Here is a 19,744-nt window from a genome sequence, read left to right on the forward strand (position 1 = left end):
CGAGGTATCGAGAGTCGAGTTTTCATGGTTTTGATGTTGATCATATGACTCAAAAATGCTTATAAAAACTTTAAAACTCACTATTTATAAAATTTCCCGGGGACCCCAGTATGGGCTCCCCAATATTTTTTTATAAGTCGGCAGCCATGTTGTATCCATTATACTCCCTAGGACCCCATCTTAGATACAGATACTTTTTGTCCGATCTGACTACCTGCCTGCCCCCCCTGACTACCTGTCTGTCCACCCAGTGTCCCTAGCTATGGCCATGGACACTGGGCCTCAATGTGTACATCATTTTCGGAAACAAAAAATATCCACCGTCGCTCGAACCTGGGGATTTTTTGTTATCGGATCATTTTTTAAATATTAGCGCCGGCCTACCCACCCCCCGCATTAGTAACGTATGTATACTTGTTTCCCTACCTGACGATCTGTCTGCCCCCCCTGGCCTATAATCCTGGCTACGACCCTGGCTTAGGGACACAGAGCCTCAATGAACACATTTTCGGAGACAAAAAAAAACAATGCATATGTACCTACTCCGTATGCTTTCTCAACTGATTGTTTTGAAGAATTAATTGGCCAACGTTCGTCGATGAAAAATTATTTGTTTTATTCTAACCTTAAATGGATAAACTTATTTTCTTTACTAACCGATAGCAAAGATTTGCTTTCAATAGGGCTTATCTAGGATCATCCCAAGCATGGAAAGGGTGAGGGGATCAGGTGATCAATCATTCCTCCATTTCAATCTTAGTCGCATACGGAGAGGCAATAAATCTCGCATTTACTCCGAGTAAGCACTCTGATGCTCCTCACTATGGCAGCGAAAAACTTTGCCGACTTTCAGAGGGGAGCGCCCTCTCTCCAATAAGTTTGTCATGAAGCCAAAGCAGGGATCCGATTAGCAAATTTAAAACTACTGAAACATACAGCGGCCCAAGCAAGAATCAATTTTATCCAGTTTGATGCTTTTTTGAAATTGGTAATAACATTTGATACCAACAGTTGTTTAGAGTTGAGGTCCTCCATTTTATGATTTGAGCAATACACCAGGACAAATGGAGAGAATAGGAAAATAATAATTATTAACCACACTCAAAGATTTGTACTAGTCATCATTATTCAAGGTAATGACCAATCCCATCTACCCACCGTAACCCAGATATGTGAGGGAATAAATAATATCTATTTAGGAAAGTTATAGGAGTACTAAAGCAAATACCGTATTCCACCGAATATAGTCCCCCCCTAATTTTGAGGCTTGAGTTTCGCAAAAAAATTTAAAAAATGGGTTTGAATATAGTTCCCCCTTACCTTTTATCACATTTTGGGAGATAAAGAGGGGATTATACATATTCAGACAAATAGGGTAATTTTTAATCCGTGGAATGGCTGCATCCCTTTTGTGCGGCATTATAATTATGTCTCTTAATTGTAACAAAATCATCTCCCTCTCGATTTTCAGATTACTCATACGTATTTCCTTTCCTCTGGGCTACAACCTTGTTGCAGTGGAAAGATTTGTGTGTTCCAATTGCCACTAGCACTGCACTGGCGGGATTAACTTGCAATTAATTCTGGTAGGGCCACCATTGCCAAATAGGTCGAAGGGTGGGAGCCAGACTAAAAGTAGTCCACTGATGGTTCATGTAAAAAACACTAGGAATGGAGGTGGGAAACCTTACCACCTATCTCTTCTCAGAAAAAATCTTAATCAAACAAGCCTCAAGGCTGTCGATCAACAGGAATTGCAAAATGTGGCTCTTAGAGGTGGCTGTGGTAGGTGGCAGTGAGGTCAGCAAGGTGCAGTACAATGCAAAATCTTTGCAAAGAGCAGCAGCAGAATTCAAAGAAAGAAGAAAATAAGACCAAGAAGATGGAGAAGAAGAAGAAGGCATCAATGAATGTATGGATGTGGAGTACCAGGACAATGATGAGGGTGGGTAAGCTAAAAAATATCACAACAGGAATGGAGAAAGGGAGGATATCTTGGGACTATCCGAAGGGAGGTGGAAGAATAGCTGGGACTACTGGAGTGATAGGTACAGGGTTGCATGTAGTGGTGGGGAGGAAAGTCATAGAGAGGTAGCTATGCTATTAAATGGAAAGCTCGGTAGAGAGTTGTGGGTATAGATCAGGTTAGCAATAGGATTCTGGTGGTAGAAATTGAGATGAGACCTATTGACCTCATGGTGGTTCAAGTTTACATGCCCAACAGCAACATAGGGAGGAAGAATTGGATGAAGTGTATGAACAGCTTGAGGATAAAATTAGGGGAACTCCGAACCAGAAAAATCTATTACTAATGAGAAGAAGGGATGCATGAATTAACGATGCAAATTTAACTTTTGAGGTCAAACATCAACAGATACTACTGCAATATGTTGCATATAATTTCTTATTTCTTGCAAAATAACTTACTTGGTAACATTTCTCCTATTGTAATTGAGAGAAAAAAAATTATTTCACAAACTCTAGAGGCATTACAAAGCTTGAATAAAATATGAATATTGCCATGACTGGGAACTTTCCCAGGAAAAGATGGATCACTCTTTCTGTTTCATTATTTGCAGTTATACACTGCCACACCATAATTCTTCAGAGTCTCTTCCTGCACAAATAGCTGTTAAAAAGATTGGTTGTGAACTCCACCAATTAATATGTCACCATTGTTGTAGATCTTTAATCTGTGTGAATCTTCAGGGTTGGCCACCATGTAACTTGGTGTGGAAACTTAGAGGGTTGGCCACTAGGTTTAGATATATATCTGTAGATCACTGTGGATTGAAGTTAGTTTTGTATTGCAATAAGTTTTTACACCACAAAAAAAAGATTAAAACAACCAGTGTTGGAGCATCTCAATAACCCTTGTCCCCATGGCACAACTTAGGCCCCAATGGCATTACATGTATCTAAGGTTTACATAATCGAAGACTGAGACTAAGTTACATCAACAAATCAATAATATTACTTGCTGTTTTCTGCTACTTTAGTTGCTACTTTATTAGTTACAATAATCATGAGGTGCACATAAGCTTTGAATACCTTAATAAGTTCACATAGCTGAAATGATAATAAGGTCCAAAGCCACATTTTCATGATTTGCTGTAACTATGGTCATGTAATGAGCCCCGCTTCAAAGTTCATCCTTTGCCTTGCTCCCAGAAGTCTTGCCATTCTTTGGTCAATCATGTTTAATGGCCCTGCAGATTGAGAGACCCACACTTTAATTGGGCAGTTTCAACAAAAAAACACTTTCCTATATTTTTATGAGACAACATGTGATACAAAGACAATTTTACTCATATTTATAGATAATACAGCAACATAATTTTTTTAAGCAATAAATAAGATTTTTTGCTTAAAAATAGTAACTGTTACCCTGGCTTAAAGGAAGGTATTGACAGATAGTCTATAGACAGAGGAAAATTTTTGTCAAGACCCAGAAATGTAAATTCATGGTTTCCACACATACTGAAGCAGTGACACAATAACAATAGATGATCAGAGTACATATGAACCCCAAATGGGTATGCATCTTCAAATTCTGTCGTTGTTCTTAAAGCAGTCATTGGACTACACTTTTTCATGGTAGATTATAACAATAATTACAGCAAAATATATTCTATCAGTTCAGCTGAAATTAGTGCAGAGGGAGCCGGGTGTCCCTCGCAACACCATAAATACACATATGTATCAGATGCACGCACTGTCTAAAGGCCGTTTTATACGGCACACGGAATTGCGCAGGTTAGAGCTGCATTAATTTCTAGAATGGCGTGGAATTGCGCGAATGCATGAACGAAATTAGAACAGGGGCTATTTTGCCGTCTCGCATCCACGCATTCTCGCATGTGTTCTAGCAATTTGCCGCTTTACACGACGCAATTTTGATTGCGCCTTCACACGTACGTCAGACTGCGCAATTCCGTGTACCGTGTAAAACGGCCTTAAGCAATGTTGCCTTTCCCTGATTTTTGATGCATTTGCTGAGCTCATGGAAAGGCTGCAGCATCTGAACATTACATGCATCTATGGTGTTGTGAAACACATCAGAATCACCAACCAACTTAAAGAGTACCTAGATGGTGATATTTAGTAGAACCAGGGGCGCAGCTAGGAATTAAGGCTAGGGGGGTTTTAGGCGCAACTATCCCCAAGGTGTGTGGTATACCCGTCAGGATAAGCGGGAGGTGGGGCGGCACTCCCCCAGAAAATCTTTAAGATAAATAGTTCAAAATGGTGAGTTTTATGGCTTTATGAGGGATATTTTATTAACCCATACATTCTTCTAAAAGTAAATTAATCAAATTAAGTAAAATGGATTGAACTTAAAAGTTTCTCTCAGCTCTGGGGGGGTTTTATCCACCAAACCCCCCCCCCCCTCACTCGTTGCACCACTGAGTAGAACTGTGAAACTGGTAACATGATCACTGACAAACATTCACTTGGTCCATAGATTTTTATTTCTTAGACCCAGTTTTCAATAAATTATGTCATTTTCAAAAACAAAATTGCATAAATTAGTTCATATTTTGTGCGAAAAATCCACAGAGAAAAAATCATTCGCCTTGACCGGAATTCGAACCCGGATCCCTCGATTTCCGGCCGAGTGCTTTAGCCAGTTAAGCTACCGAGGCGTCATTCATCCCTGTGGAAATTTGTTGACTATACCGGACAAGGTGGTATGGACTGCTGAGCATATTATGCAACGAGCAGTCCAAATCGTGCGCACGGCGCCACAGCCGGAGAGTAAAGTCCGAACTTTGAACACATAGAGGTGTTCTCTCTTTGACGAATTTAAGTATACCGGGACTAGCCACGGTGATAACTTTACGGGAGTCACCCGCAATGCACAATTGTGCGAAAAGTTCGGACTTTACTCTCCGGCTGTGGCGCCGTGCGCACGATTTGGACTGCTCGTCGCATAATATGCTCAGCAGTCCATACCACCTTGTCCGGTATAGTCCACAAATTTCCACAGGGAAGAATGACGCCTCGGTAGCTCGGACGGAGTGGACGTGTTTCGGAGCTATCTGTGAGTCAGCGACCGAGGTTTTTTTTCCCGGCGATCGAGCCCTTGATCGCCGGGAACGTGGTTTTTGCGTTCCCGGTGGAGTGCTTTGCCTTTCGGTTGAAGGCAAAAGCTTTGTTTTTTGTGGGTTCGCACCCCTGTACCAGGGGTGTGCGGACAGTGTTTCGTGTCGGTGTACGCAGAGCGAGCCGTCACAATGCCAGTTGAGAAGAAGAACACTCTCCGTGTCAACATAGAGAGTGTGAGTGAGGCGCCATCAGTCCTTGAGGTCCACCAACTGCTCGGTGGAGACCTCGGGCTGAAGACAGAGGAAATATACGGAATCAGGCTGGGTCCGGCAAGGAAGTCGATCTTCGTCAAAGTCAAGCAAGAGACTACCTTCGAAAGGATTATGGTGAAAGCGGGTGAAAAATTCCAGTTCCCGACCAAGGGCCCCCAAAGGTTCTCTTGGTGGTGCGAGTCTATTTCCGAGAGATATACGTACGTTAAAGTGTGTCAACTACCCTTCGAGGTGTCACGTGAGCAAGTGGAAGCTGCATTGTCCAAATATGGAAAAATATTCGCGTATGTGGAAAATAGGTGGGCCGGCGATGGGTTACACCAGGGCACTTTGACGGGCACTAGGACCGTTAAGATGTCCCTCACTGAAAATATACCAAGTGTCATTAGTATTGAAGGTGAACGCGCTGTCATTCATTACGACGGGCAAAAGTTAACGTGCTCAAGATGCGGGAGTGAAGATCATTTGAGGCTACAGTGCCCCAAAACGAAGGCGGGACCGTCATACGCTAATGCACTTAAAAATTCTGGCGGGGGGGGAGAAGATGAGAACGACGAGGAGAGGATGGACATCCCAGTAGAAGACGGGGGGGTAGTACAAGTGGCGGAGGAGACGCCCAAATCGGTTGAAAGTGGGGGCAATGTTTCGCAAAATAACGGCGAAAGTGCTGTGAGTGCAACAGAGGGGGTGGAAGTGAAGAAAAAGGAGAAAAAGAGAAATAGGCAACGTAAGAAAAATATATCCAACGGCATAAACAACGACAGCAATGTGCTTGTTTCCTCAACCGAGACGGACACGGAAGAAGCAGTAGTGTTGGAGAGAAATGTTGTAGTGAAGGGGGGAAAACCCGATAGTAAAATTGTGGAAATCATAAGTGAAGGGGAGGGAGGAAATGTTTTAATGAATGCCTCAGGCACTGTGGTTTCGACCGAAATCATGGATTTGAGGGAGGGAGGTTGTGATGACAATATGAAAGTGCTGGAAGAAGAAAAAACGTCCTCGGCCGTTGGGGGGGTGGGAGGGGAGGGAGTGTTTTCTTCCTTTCTTACACAACCAGGTCCAAGCAGGCTGTGGTCGCAGCGAGACGACGAGGAGATGGGCTCTAGTGATAACGCGGCCCTCACCCCCTCAGAGGATGACGAAACGAATAGAACTGCAGCCGCAGTCGCGAAAAAACTATTTGGGAAGGACCTCACACAGAAAAAGAAAAAGAAGTGGAATGACAGGCTTAGAAAACGAGGCATCAGAATCCAGGGTGGTGAGCACAAAAAGGAATAAAAAAAATCGTCCAATTAAAAAAAAATAAAAAATTATGGATAATAATTCCTCCAAAGTCTTTGTAAATCTAACGTTAATTAATTTAAATAGCTCTTGCTTTGCTTTGATTATAACTATGCATTTAAATTGTCAAATAACCCTTGCTTTGATAATCAGAGTTGTTTTATATGAACCATGCCGAGGGCCAGACTTTACTTTCATTCCTTACTTTATAAATTTGAACATTTTTTCTCTTGAATATTTTTCTTTAAATACCGAAGCTGTCATGCAAACGGTTTCTATTTGTTTCCCCAACATTAGAAAGAACTTTTTTCAAATACAACAATGAGTACCTCTCCAAGTAAACGAGAGATAACGGTGGCGTCACTGAATGTGGCCAGTATTACGAATAACTTAAAAATCAATGTTGTTAAGAATTTTATGTACAATGATCTAAAAGCAGACGTCATCTTCATCCAAGAATACAAAGAATCGACTGCTTGGCAGAGCAAACATTATTGTATATTTGGCAATACTGATGGCTCCTCTCTAGGTACAGCAATTTTAACTAAAAAGTCTTTAGAGGTAACGAATGTGCGTCGTCATGCCTCCGGGAGGATAACTGCACTGCAAATCGGGGACACGCACTTTATTAACGTATATGCCCCTGCAGGAGGTGGGATGTGGAAGGACATGCGAGAGTTCCTGGCAAGCGAAATTCTGCCTTACGCATGCCTTTTCAAGGACAAGGCTATAATGGGGGGGGATTTCAACGCTATATATAGGAGGGAGGACAGCTCGGCAAACAATACGCAAATACGATACCCAATAAACAAGACATTTAAAACTCTAGTCAGCAATATGGACGCAATAGACACCGGTAAAAATACAGCTCAAAACAGATTACAATTTACCAGAATAGGTACACACTCGAAAACCAGAATCGACTACATATTTATATCACAGAAACTAAAAAATGATTTAATTCAATATAGTACGACCCCTATTGCCATTTCAGATCACCACGCAATTCACATTAAAATTAAACTGGACCTTGTTACACAGAGGACATATAATAAGAAGGAACAAATTTGGCGCGTAAATACCAACTTACTAAAAGATGTAACATTCTGTAAAAAGGTTGAATATGAAATATTAAGGCTCTCAAACCACGCTCTTAGCGAAAAAGACATTTTAACCTGGTGGGAACAGATATTTAAAGCAGGTATTATAAAAAAACTTAAAAAACTAACTAGTGATTATTATAGAGAGAAAAATGAAGGAATAGCATTTTATAGAGAGGTGCTTCAACAGCTGATAGATTCAAATTGCAGGACACCCAGTGTAAATTTCGAAATTAAAGAACTAAAAAAAGAAATTTACAGACGGGAGGTGGAAAAGCTTGCCCCGAGGGAATGGGAGAGAGGGTACGATACGAGTGAATCAGAAGCTCTGACTTTGGAACAAATACGGATATTAATCAAAAATGCGAGTGGAGGTGAAGTGGGAGGGCTAGTTGACTCCGAAAAGCGGCTCGAGGAGGCGACGAGCTTTTACAGTCGACTTTATAATCAGTACGGGGTATGGGAAGACGGAGATGGGCCGCCTATCCCCCCCCTCCCCAAGCTCAACCCCGAAAACACGAAGAGCTTCGAGGCAACGATCACAGTAAACGAAATAGACGATGTGAAGCTAAAGCTGAAAAAGGGAAAGGCTCCAGGGGAGGACGGTCTGCCTAATGAGTTCTATCTCACATTTTGGGAACAAATGAAACCTATTCTATGTGCAGTCTTTAACGCCATCTTAAAAAATGGGGAAATGTGTGAGCGGATGAAAAATGCATTAATCACACTGGTTCCCAAAAAGAGAAACGCGAAGCACCTTACTGAATTTCGGCCAATCTCTCTGTTAAATACAGACTATAAGATATTAGCCCATATTGTCGTCCAAAAAATGACCATGATAATGAATGGCGCAGGCCTAGAGAATCAGTTTGGAGTGGGAGAAGGGAAATCCTCAATTGACGCTTGTATTTTAATCCGGGACATTATTCTAAGTAGCATGCCAGAAGAGGAAAACTCACTATATATTTTAACTATTGACCTAGAAAAGGCTTTTGACAACATCAGAACAGAATGGATTTTTAAGATTATGAGAGAAAAACATTTTCCAGAAGGAATTATAAGCATGATTAAAACGCTTTATCATGAGATTACATCTCAAATTAAAATAGGGAACAAATTATCTGATCATTTTATGATTAAAAACTCAGTCCGACAGGGGTGTCCGTTGTCTATGTTGCTGTTTTCTTTGGCAATGGAGCCACTTATAATAGACTTGAAACACAGCATCGGAATCAGGAGGTGTGGAAAAAGTTACGCATCCTGTATATATGCCGATGATATCACTGTCTTTGTAAAAAATAATTTAGAACTAGACAGAATAAGTGGAATAATGGAAAAATACACCTCAATAGGCATGAGAATTAACATGTCCAAATCTGCTCTCATCCATGTTAAAGGGATAGAGTTTTCTGATACAAAAGGTTGGAACAAAGTCGATGGCCAAAATATATTAGGGCTATGGTGGGAGAAAGACCTTGCCGCCACCATTAATAAAAATTGGGACATGGCAACCGCAAAAATTCGGAAAACCATATTTGGCTATGCGGAATACAACACGCAGATTACATCAAAAATAAAACTACTCAACGAAGTTCTATTCCCAAACCTATGGTATGTGGCTCACGTCTGGCCAATGCCTGAAAGAGTAAACGCTAGCGTTATAAAGATGACGAACAAATTTATTTGGAGCGGCTTCCTTCAAAAAGTTGCAAGGAAAAGGCTATACGCGCCCCCAAAACTGGGTGGTCTAAACCTAATCAACACAGCAATAAAGGCACGGATAATAGCTATTAAAAATATCGCTAAGATCTTACACGCAGATGATAACGAAAGAAAACGTTTATTGGTTAACTCCATGGAAAAAACAAGGGGGCTGAGGTACTTTAAGAAAATCGTGCACGAAGCAAATAATTTCGGGGACAAATATGCATTTAACAATACTCTGCAGTCCACTAAACAAATATACGAGCGCGTGCTAAAGGAGGAGCTGGAAGCGACTCCTTACACAAGGTCAAGCAGAACCTGGGAAAATTACTCCAGGCTGGGAAGTGGTGCGAGGGAGGCGGGCATAATGTTCAGCATATGTTCGGACTGCCTGGTGACTAATGCCATGAGAAAGAGACTAGGTCTACGAGCAGAGGACGAGTGTCCGGATTGTGGGAGGCATGACGACATACCGCACACTGTTCTTGGTTGTCAAGAAAAGCACGATGTATTTTGGCAAACGTTGAAAAACATATATAAAGAATTCGATGCTTTCGGCACGGGAAGAATTAACGATGAGGATCTATTAAAATTGAATTTCCAACTCTTCCCATGCACGAAGAAAAAGATTTTAACTGAACTTGTGGCTGCTTATGTTTTTAGCAAACACTATAGAGGAGACATCAGGTATAGTTTAATTGAAAAAGTGAGATTTCTAAACAAAACTGTAAATATTACAAAGGAACAGAAGGAGTGGTTGCAAAATGTTTTTTAATTAAAAAAAAAGTAAGTGATCTCTGCTTTGGCTCATTTCTCTCTTTCTTTTTCTTATTATATAGTGCTGCCTATGTATATCTTCACTCTCTTTTTTATATAAATATTTATAAAAATGCATGTATAAAGGTGTGCCATATATCTATTCTAAATATTTGTATAACTGTAAGTGATTTTAAAGCATATTTAAAAAATATGTAAATATGTAAATTTTTATATATTGTACTGTGCCAAAGTAAGCAATAAATGCTTTTTAAACGTAGCTTAACTGGCTAAAGCACTCGGCCGGAAATCGAGGGATCCGGGTTCGAATCCCGGTCAAGGCGAATGATTTTTTCTCTGTGGATTTTTCGCACAATTGTGCATTGCGGGTGACTCCCGTAAAGTTATCACCGTGGCTAGTCCCGGTATACTTAAATTCTTCATATTTTGTGTTTTTTTACCTTGAATATAACATAGTTTTTCGAAAGCAGGACAAGTAAAAAAATGTGGACAATGCAAACAATGATTATGCTACCAGAATCACTCCAAACAGAAGTCAATTGGACTGGTTATGCCCTGATTCTTATAGAATATGTTTCACTTTGATAACAAAATTTGTTGATAACGTTGCTCACTCGGCAGCAGAAGGTCCCATGTAAAAAAAAATTATTTGTGGGCCAGTAAATCTGGGAACTTACAAAATTTGCAAGAACTGGCCAGAACTTGCCTGTTCTGGTGAGAGCCAGAACAGGCTAGTAATGGCCAGTTCTGTCGGAGTAATCGCCAGAGCCTGGTCCAGAATATTTTTTCCATATGGGATCTGCACCGGGAAATCCAATGGAGCTGTGAGCAGGGCAAAGCTAACAAGAGTTGGTGTTCTTGCCAATAGTATTGGGCCCTTTCATTCATATGCTTGAGGAGAATTTATATTGATGATATATTTATGTAATTATAATGATATTGTATGTGATAGGTTTAGAGCAAAGGTCACCTTTCCCAACTTGCTTCAGACCAGCCCCCTCTCCAGCAAACATATTTTGAGCACAGTATGAGGATAAGCCACCACTTAATGAATTTAATGAGAGGCTGCTAGAACGACTTATTTTAGTATATTACACCTCACAAATATACTCACTGCAGAATGGTATCCTTTCCTTGGTCGTCACATAAAAGACACCTCTAGCAGGAAATTCTTCAGAAAGCATTCCCATCTCTGTGCAGTCTTCCAAGGTACATGATGAGTAGTCCACGTTAGCATACCTGAAACCGGTAAAAATTATGATAAGGTAGAGAAAACAGATGCTGCCTAAAATACCATGACAGAAACAATTTACAAACCCTTTTTCATTCTGTTTCCAGCGATGACCCCAAAATGTGCAGTTGTTTCTAATAGCTTCAATGAAGAATTGGTGTGAACGTCCGTGACTACAAATTGATCGCTGAAATTCTATCAATTGAGTAGTTTAAAGAAAACAAGACATGAGAAAACATGCAAAAATACATACAAACAAAATGTGAAAAAAATTAACATTTGTTGTTTAGAACTAGCAATTCTAAGTTTTCTTTGAAATAGGTACTCAAAGATTTATCTAATTCGTTTAAATATTCTAGGAGTAAAGGAAAATTCTTTTTGAAAAATTCTTTAAAATGGAGGAAAGTATTTCTTCATAGAAAATTCCAGCCAAGCCTGGATGGGACAGTTTTTATCCATCCTTTCTAGTGCATATACCTATTTCTACCCTGGATAAAGTCTTTGAAAGTGTGCCAATCAACCAAGTGTTGAAAGGAACATGGATGATTGCTGTTTGAAGGTGTTTGAAAATGATTGTTATACTCCATCATTGCATTTACATTGTTGTAAGGATCATTTCAACTAAAATTCAGCATAATTACCCATCATTTAAGTTGTGTCTAAGTTTACAACATTATGGAAAGAACCAATGGCTGGGCATTCAGGCATCAATGTCAATGATGCAAAAACAATGCAATCTAAAAATTAAAATAAACTAGACTAAAAGTGATCTGGATATATTCGTGGAGACCTTTAGAAACCACATACCACTCATTGCTACAAATTTTAAGGAAATATGTACCACATGTATGCAAATGCCTTAAGGAACGTGCAATACAAAATTTTCCTTTTCCGAAATGCAAACAAAAAGGGGATATAGATTAGTGATAAATATGACTCACTGTCAAGCTTCAATATGTTCAATATAGACTTTTTGTCTTTGCAGCCAGGTTGAATCATTCCACCATTGGGATAAAAGTCAACATGACCTAGAAATCAAATGAACAAATTATTCATTAAACACTTGGGAAGGTACACAAAAGTTGGTCAATCATCAATCTCATGATCCTAAACCAGAGAGAAAGGTGCCAATGCTTAATAGTTACCAACAGGATCTGGTTGCCCCAGTCCCAGTTTCTTGAATAATCGGCCATTAGTATGAATCACATCAACAAATGAAGCATCTGATGAATCCAATTTGCTCTCAGGGTCGTCAGAGCCAAAGCATGGACTAGCTGGATCCAAGCCTCCATAGATGGAAAATAAAAGATAAAAATTCTTAATGTTTACTTATAGCCCCAATGAAGAAATTTGCCATGAAAAATCATTTGGCGTAGCCAAAATTCTAACCCAATTCTTCAGACTACAAAGTAACACCAAAGAGCCATCTTCTTCCAAGGAGAATGGCAATCTGGATTTACCAAACTAGGTGCTGATGTCTCAAGTCCACATTGTAGCATAGGACAGGGGCGCAGCTAGGAAGTAAGGTTAGGGGGGGTTTTAGGCGCAACTAATACTTACGGGTGTAGGGGTATTGCATACCCACCAGGATAAGCAGGAGTTGCGGGGGCCCTCCTCCCAAAAAAAATTGAAGAATAATGGTTCAAAATGGCAAGTTTTACGTCTTTCTGAGGGATATTTATAAATCCTAACACTCTTCTATAAGTAATACTGATCCAGATAAGTTAAATGGATTAAACTTAAAAATTTCTCTGACTTTTGGGGGGGTTTTTATCCCCCAAAACTCCCCCCTCACTGCCCCATTGACAAAGGAGACTGAGGCTGTACTTAATAACCACCATTAGAATGCCACTTTCAAAGAGAAAACCCCATTTTTAGTTGCTATTCCATGACGAACAATTTTCAAACCACTAAATATGTATAGCAAGTAGCTTTGTTTGCAGGCATGCATGTGCAAATTTATACCAAGGACGAAATTTACCATGTAAAAATTGTTATATACAACGCTTAGATTAAGTCATTACTCATGTACCAGGGAATGAAGAGGATAGAGAGCCCAGCTGGTCAGTACTAGCCAGTCTGGTGTTCCAAAAACAGGTACAGAAGGTAATAAATTAGGTAAATTCTCTCTGCAGGATCCTACCAAATAAAGCAAAATGCATAAAAAAGTATTGATTATTTTCATGTTACTAGCAAATACAGCTACCAACCTGTAATCCTTGCCACCCCACCAATGCAGGTGGCCATGTAGGAAACAATATGAGCGCCCAGGCTATGTCCAATCAAATGAAATGACATGGGATCAGCCCCCTTGACTCCCATCAGATACATTCCAAGTCTGAAAAAGAAGAATTATTAGCCTGAGATATCCCATTTCTTGGCACAATTATAGTTTGATCCAATGGAAAATGAGGTAACATGCTATTAAATATATGAATTAGGTCTCTTGAAAGCTCACATAGAAAAACCAGAATTTATGACATGATTTTCTTTATTAACTTGTTCACTACTCCATGCCTCCTCTGCACAAATGCTCAACAATCGCCCACCAAATCAAATCCACTCACCTTGGAGCCCAACAATATGAATCTGCTCAGTTGGCAGTAGCCAGAGCATAAACTGTCATCTCCAATTCTACAAGCTATGGAGGTTTGGTTACAAGGTTTGGAGGAGCTGTTTCGTTTTGTTGCGCTACTAGATGAGCAGATTTGATTCGGTGGGCAGTTGTTGAACGTTTTTGCAGTGGAGGTATCGAATTAATGACTTCAGTGTAGTTGACAGAGACTTTCCAACCTATTACACAATGAAATCCTTCACTTAAAAGAAAAAGTATTTGTGAATATTCTCACAACTCACTTGGTTAATTCAGCACCAACCACTTTTGTGTTTGCCACAGCTCGCCAGTATTGCCAACTTGATGTCCACTCTACCGCTATCACATTTACATCACTCTGGAACACATAACTTTCAATCAGAACAAAATGATACTTCAGAAAAGTGAGAACAACAGGGTGGTGTGAGCTTTTACATTGACTTTTTTAAAATAATTTTTTTCAGTTTCTTTAATCTATCTTGTAAGTTACTTCCGGGAAATGCTACATTGATAGCATTTCATGCTCAATGTCCCACTCCTCCAACTGGGAGCGTTTTCAAGAGAATGTGAGTAACGTTCTCACCCCAACTTATATAGGATCCATGGTCCCATTGTTGGCCCAATTTGAAATACATGCAGAAGGCATTAGCCATAGGGCATTAAAATGGGCCAGGAATCCTTTCCATGCCCTATCAGTTACCGGTGGGAAAAATGTTTTCAATGCAGTGTGTCCCGAAAGTAACTTAAAAGATAGATGACTTTTCTTACTGAATGAAGCAATAGATCTATACTTCAAAGACTCTCATAGGTGTCAAAATAACAATATGAAGTGGAAAATTCCCTCGTGGAGGGATCATTTTATGATCGGCATTCTGATTTATATAGGTATGCATAGCTTGAACAAAACAGGGTCAATTATACTTCCTTACGGGACACCGGATGTCACTCAAACATCATCAGTGCCTGTATCAAACATGACGTAAAGTTTTTAAGGAAGCACCACATCAACTGTTTTCTAAATATCAAAAAATAATAGGTATCAATTAGTTTTTTAAATTCACCTCATTTGAGAATGTTATCCAGAAATGGCACCAACTGAGTTTAATGAGATCCACTCTTCAAAAAGTTATCCTGACTACCATTTATGAATTTTCAACAGTCAAGGAAATTAAAATCAATTGCTGTAGTTTTAAAGTAACTTACCCAGTCTAAAAGAGCCTCAGCCATGTCATCTACCCAGCCTGAACTTAAAGCGCTGCTAAGAAAGCCATGAACAATGAAAATTGTCCGGTAGCGATCAGGATTAAAGTCAAGTCCTTTCATTGATATACCAGGACTCGTGGGTATTTCCATCCATTTTCGCACCTTCCTAAGAATTGACGAGAAGAGTAATGTTTTTTCTGGAACCAGTTTTGGAGATGAGATTATTTTGTTTTGGGTGTCCTTAGAGGGCACACTCATCCTTAATAGAACTAGAAATAGTGTGGAGTCATTTGAACCCCAATGACTATTCAGGAATTTTTGATTGATTGATGAAATTGGGTTTACTATTGGTACCAATATATGAGCTCCAATAATAAAATATTGTAAAATGCTAATTTGTAATATTTAATACCAAAGAGAGAGAAATTTTGGCTAATCATTACTTTAATTACGTATGTAAGCTAATATTAGTCTTTGAATGATATCATGTCATTTATTTAACCAGGAGCATAGCCAGGACGAAGTGTTGGGGGGCACGACCCAGTCAGTCATTGGGTCGAACCCCTCTCCAGGGAAAATCTTAACATTTTCATATCCAGAAATCACATTTTATGCTATTTTAGCACTAAAAATAACACAATTGATGGGGAAATGGGAAGCTGTTTTGCTAAAACATAATGGTGGAGTAGAATAAGTTTGTTTTATAGATTAATGTTTTTCTGCAACAATTAATTGGCTTGGGGGCACATGTCCCTCTGCCCCCTTCTGGCTATCCCACTGAATCTAACATTAACCCGTCAACGCCCACGGGTGCCATATGGCACTCAGTGCAGTGCTGAGCCAATACTCCTGCAATTCATTTAATATGTGAATTTTAGCGTACATTTTGGTGCACATACTTAGTAGAAGGTTTCCTCTATTATTATTTCAGTTAGAATTGTGTTCATTGTGTTAAGCTCATATGTATCATATTTAAAAAAAGTGAAATATGTGTGTATTTAAAAAAACTTTGGGCACTGACGGGTTAAGAGGATTTAGTATGCAGCCAGGGGTGGATCCAGGATTTTTTCTGGGAGGGGCACATCTGGGAGGGGATGGGAGCACATTAAAAGTGCTACCATCAGGGCCAGCCTTAGGGCGGAGCGACCGGGGCGACCGCCCCGGGCCCCGCGCCTTGGGGGGCCCCGCGTTCGTGAAAAAAAAATTAAAATATACGATAGTTTTGAAAACGGAATTTCAACTATTACTGTATTGCTAAGTCCGTGCTAGACAAAAAATAATATTATGAAAAAGGAATAATAATGCAGTAATTTTTATTGTGCAATTGCGTTTGTCAGTACAGTACTGTGTCGTGTGAGTGATAACAACGAGTGAGAGAACTTGACATGAGTGAGAGCGGGCGCTAGCTAGGTAGTTGAAGGCGTAGTGTGGCGAGGGGAGGAGTGATGATTAATTAACTTTTATAATCTAACTTATAAAAATACGTACCAATTGAAAAAGCGCGCTTTTTATGTTAATTTTACGTTATAATTTTATGAATAAATATAATTATAAATTTTATTTGTATTACACTATTTTGAACTCAACTGCGTGATGGTATCATAATGGCGTAATTACGAAGCCTGAATTTGGGAGGGGAACACATACTTAGCCAGAGAGTGGTAGGGATTCAAAATGCTCGAGTTTGTAGATGGGGTATAGAGTTTAATATTTTAAGTGAAGGACCCTGCACTGAAGGTTCGCCCCTAGCCCCGCACCTGCTAGGGCCGGTCATGGCTACCATCACCATGGGAGCATAGTGGTATATGAATTCAAACCTTAAGGTAAATGAGCAAAAAATCAACATGATCTTGAAGGTATCGACAGATACCTATATAGCCCGGTCAAAATAGACATTGACCCTTGCATAAATTGCCAACAAGCTGAAAATTTCCAGGAGCGTTAGGGATACCACTCTAAAGAAATTCTGAAAAGTCCCCATCGATCCCGTGTGTGCAAAAATTTTTATTCAAGGTCAAAGGTCACAAAAATGGGTTTTTTGGATTTTTCGGCCAAACGGTTGGTTTTACGATAACAATTGCTTTGTTCAAAATTGTAGAGCAGTTAATTTTCTACAAAATTGTCATTATAATTTTTTCTCTAAGATTTATCATTTCTGAGATAGAGCCATTCGAGCAATACGCGTGTTACGTGTCCAATAATGTTCAAAGAGCGCAATAATATAGTTATGCATATTATTAAGAATACAGTTACGGGTAATTTCGAATGGCTCTATCTCAGAAATGATAAATCTTATAGAAAAAAAGTATGGTGACAATTTTGTTGAAAATTAACTGCTCTACAATTTTGAACTGAGCAATTTTTATCGTAAAACTAACCGTTTGGCCGAAAAATCCAAAAAACACATTTTTGTGACCTTTGACCTTGAATAAAAATTTTTGCCCACACGGGATCGATGGGGACTTTTCAGGATTTCATTAGAGTGGTATTCCTAACGTTCCTGGAAATTTTCAGCTTGTTGGCAATTTATGCAAGCGTACCCCCTTTTTTTGGGCTAATTTGACCGGGCTAATATGTGATGTACTTTACCTTGTCTTCAAGTAAAATTTCACATTAACTTCTTCTTTGGAGTGCGGTTTAAACATCCAACGGAAAAGTTTGAAAAATTTCTTCGGAAGGCCAAGGCAATTGACTTGACCATTCAAAAAAGTAGCCGTATGTTCCATCGCATATGCCTCGATATCATCATCATTCATTGAATTCACTCGATCCATTATATCATCATAAGTCATGTTTTGGATTCTTGGAGTGAGATCAATTTCTGAAAAAATAAATTCATTAAATAATTCCTAATAAATACGTTACACTCGTCATGTACAATTTGCGGCCAGAGCGAAAAAAGCACGAACCTCACTGCGTTGATTTGAAAATTACGCATTCTCAAAATTACGCGGGTGGATTACACAAATGGATAGATGTTAGTCAATTTGGTATCGCACCAAAGAAATCATAAGGTGTTTAATTTATCCGGAGAGAATTATTCTAGTCAGTCTAGTCAGGGAATGAAATTATCCCAAGTCACTAGCAACGCGCAACTAAATATTTACTCAATAACAAAATTGGGCATTGCTTTGACCAATTAAAACCCATGCTTAGCTTTGATTAAGAAAGGAAAGTGGTTGAACCATACTTTTTGAGGTGATATTTTTACTCCCCGATTACGGTTAGTTCCCAAGCAACACCTTAGCTCTCCAATAGGATTTCTCTGTGCTAGTGAATGCAAGGGCAAAATTCTTGATCTTTGAGAGCTGGCAACATATATACGGTACGTTCTCAAGAATGTATTAAGAATTCTAAATTCTTTTATCATTTCTCAAAAAATTTATTTGGCTCTCCATTTTTTTTGATAAACTAAATAAATTTTTGGTTTTCTATAGCATTCAATCCGTAAGGCGTAATGATTAATTTGAATCAGTGGCGAAACTATGGGGGTGGATTAGGGGATAGATCCCCCCCCCCCAAAGCCTCAGAGAAATAAAAAATATATTAGAACTGTTTTCTAGTTTTTATATTTAATAACTGCATCTGCTTAATGTTCAAATTTTATTGCCAAAATGATGTAAAATACATTTTCAGACATGTCACTTTTCAAAATTTTTCCCGGATCCCCCGAAAAGGGGGATTAGGGGTCGCCACCCCAGGTCATGCCATCCCCACCTTTAGCATATTCCTTGTTACGTCACTGATTTGAAGGGAGAATACATGACCGTTTCGGGGGAGGGGAGGTTGAACCCCCAGAACCCTGCCCTTCGCAATGGCCATGAGACAAATGAATGAGCACTTAAAGGTAATATCTATATCTACCAGTGTTTAGTGTCTAAAATGTTATTAGTTACTGGAACGCATTCCAACTTATCCGCACGATTTTCAAACATAAGACCCCTCCGAAAGCTTTCAATTTGTTCAAACTTGTACCTAATGAAAGTTACAATGAGGAATCGTGTTATACCAAATATAAAAAAAGATTAAATTTTTTGACACGGCCCTCTTTCCCCGTAGAGGTGCCGGAACGTCGTCCCGGCACCTCCCAGAGAAAATTTAATATTAACTCTTAGAATATTTAACAATTAAAGAGACACCCCGCTGTATTATAGAGCAAGGCGGTAATGGCTGCTGCGGGATAAACTATATAATTAAGGGTGTCTCGCTCATGGAATTTTTTGGCCGCAGTTGAACATAAATGCACTACCAATGTTAATGTAAAGACTATCAAAATTTCAAATATAAAATACAGAAAAAAATTGCAGTAAAAAACTAGAGATTTCATACCTTCAAACCGGCATAGCGAAGGCTGAAGATGAAAGCAAAAAATCGCCAGCAGGAGAAACTTCTTCAAGTAATCCATTGCTCTCGTAAAACACTCGCTAATTTCCACGTGAGGTTAACGAAAGAATGTAAGGACTTCTTGGGACAACGTTCATTCTTACACAAGGAAATGCAGACAGTCCACCTTGCGGTGAAGAAGTTGACAATG

General features: G+C 39.4%; 1 protein-coding gene across 1 annotated transcript; it reads right to left on the minus strand.

Moving 5' to 3' along the window:
• Positions 1–2,983: 2,983 nt before the first annotated feature.
• Positions 2,984–19,744, minus strand: LOC124164169 (pancreatic lipase-related protein 2-like). Its single transcript, XM_046541369.1, has 10 exons — positions 19,540–19,744; positions 17,800–18,031; positions 15,211–15,376; positions 14,271–14,365; positions 13,625–13,752; positions 12,560–12,700; positions 12,356–12,442; positions 11,501–11,609; positions 11,298–11,422; positions 2,984–3,209 (listed from the first exon to the last, which is right to left on the minus strand). The coding sequence occupies exons 1-10, from the start codon at positions 19,613–19,615 to the stop codon at positions 3,124–3,126; spliced, it is 1,245 nt and encodes a 414-aa protein (XP_046397325.1). The 5' UTR covers positions 19,616–19,744; the 3' UTR covers positions 2,984–3,123.

Source organism: Ischnura elegans, chromosome 8, assembly GCF_921293095.1.
Source record: "Ischnura elegans chromosome 8, ioIscEleg1.1, whole genome shotgun sequence".
Lineage (NCBI taxonomy): Eukaryota > Metazoa > Arthropoda > Insecta > Odonata > Coenagrionidae > Ischnura > Ischnura elegans.

Excerpts from the sequence above, each read along its gene's own strand:
- LOC124164169 (XM_046541369.1), bottom strand. The coding sequence starts at position 19,615 with ATGGATTACTTGAAGAAGTTTCTCCTGCTGGCGATTTTTTGCTTTCAT. Across the intron at positions 14,366-15,210 it reads CTGAGGCTCTTTTAGACTGG|AGTGATGTAAATGTGATAGC; the intron begins GTAAGTTACTTT and ends TATGTGTTCCAG. Across the intron at positions 12,443-12,559 it reads GGGGCAACCAGATCCTGTTG|GTCATGTTGACTTTTATCCC; the intron begins GTAACTATTAAG and ends TTTGATTTCTAG.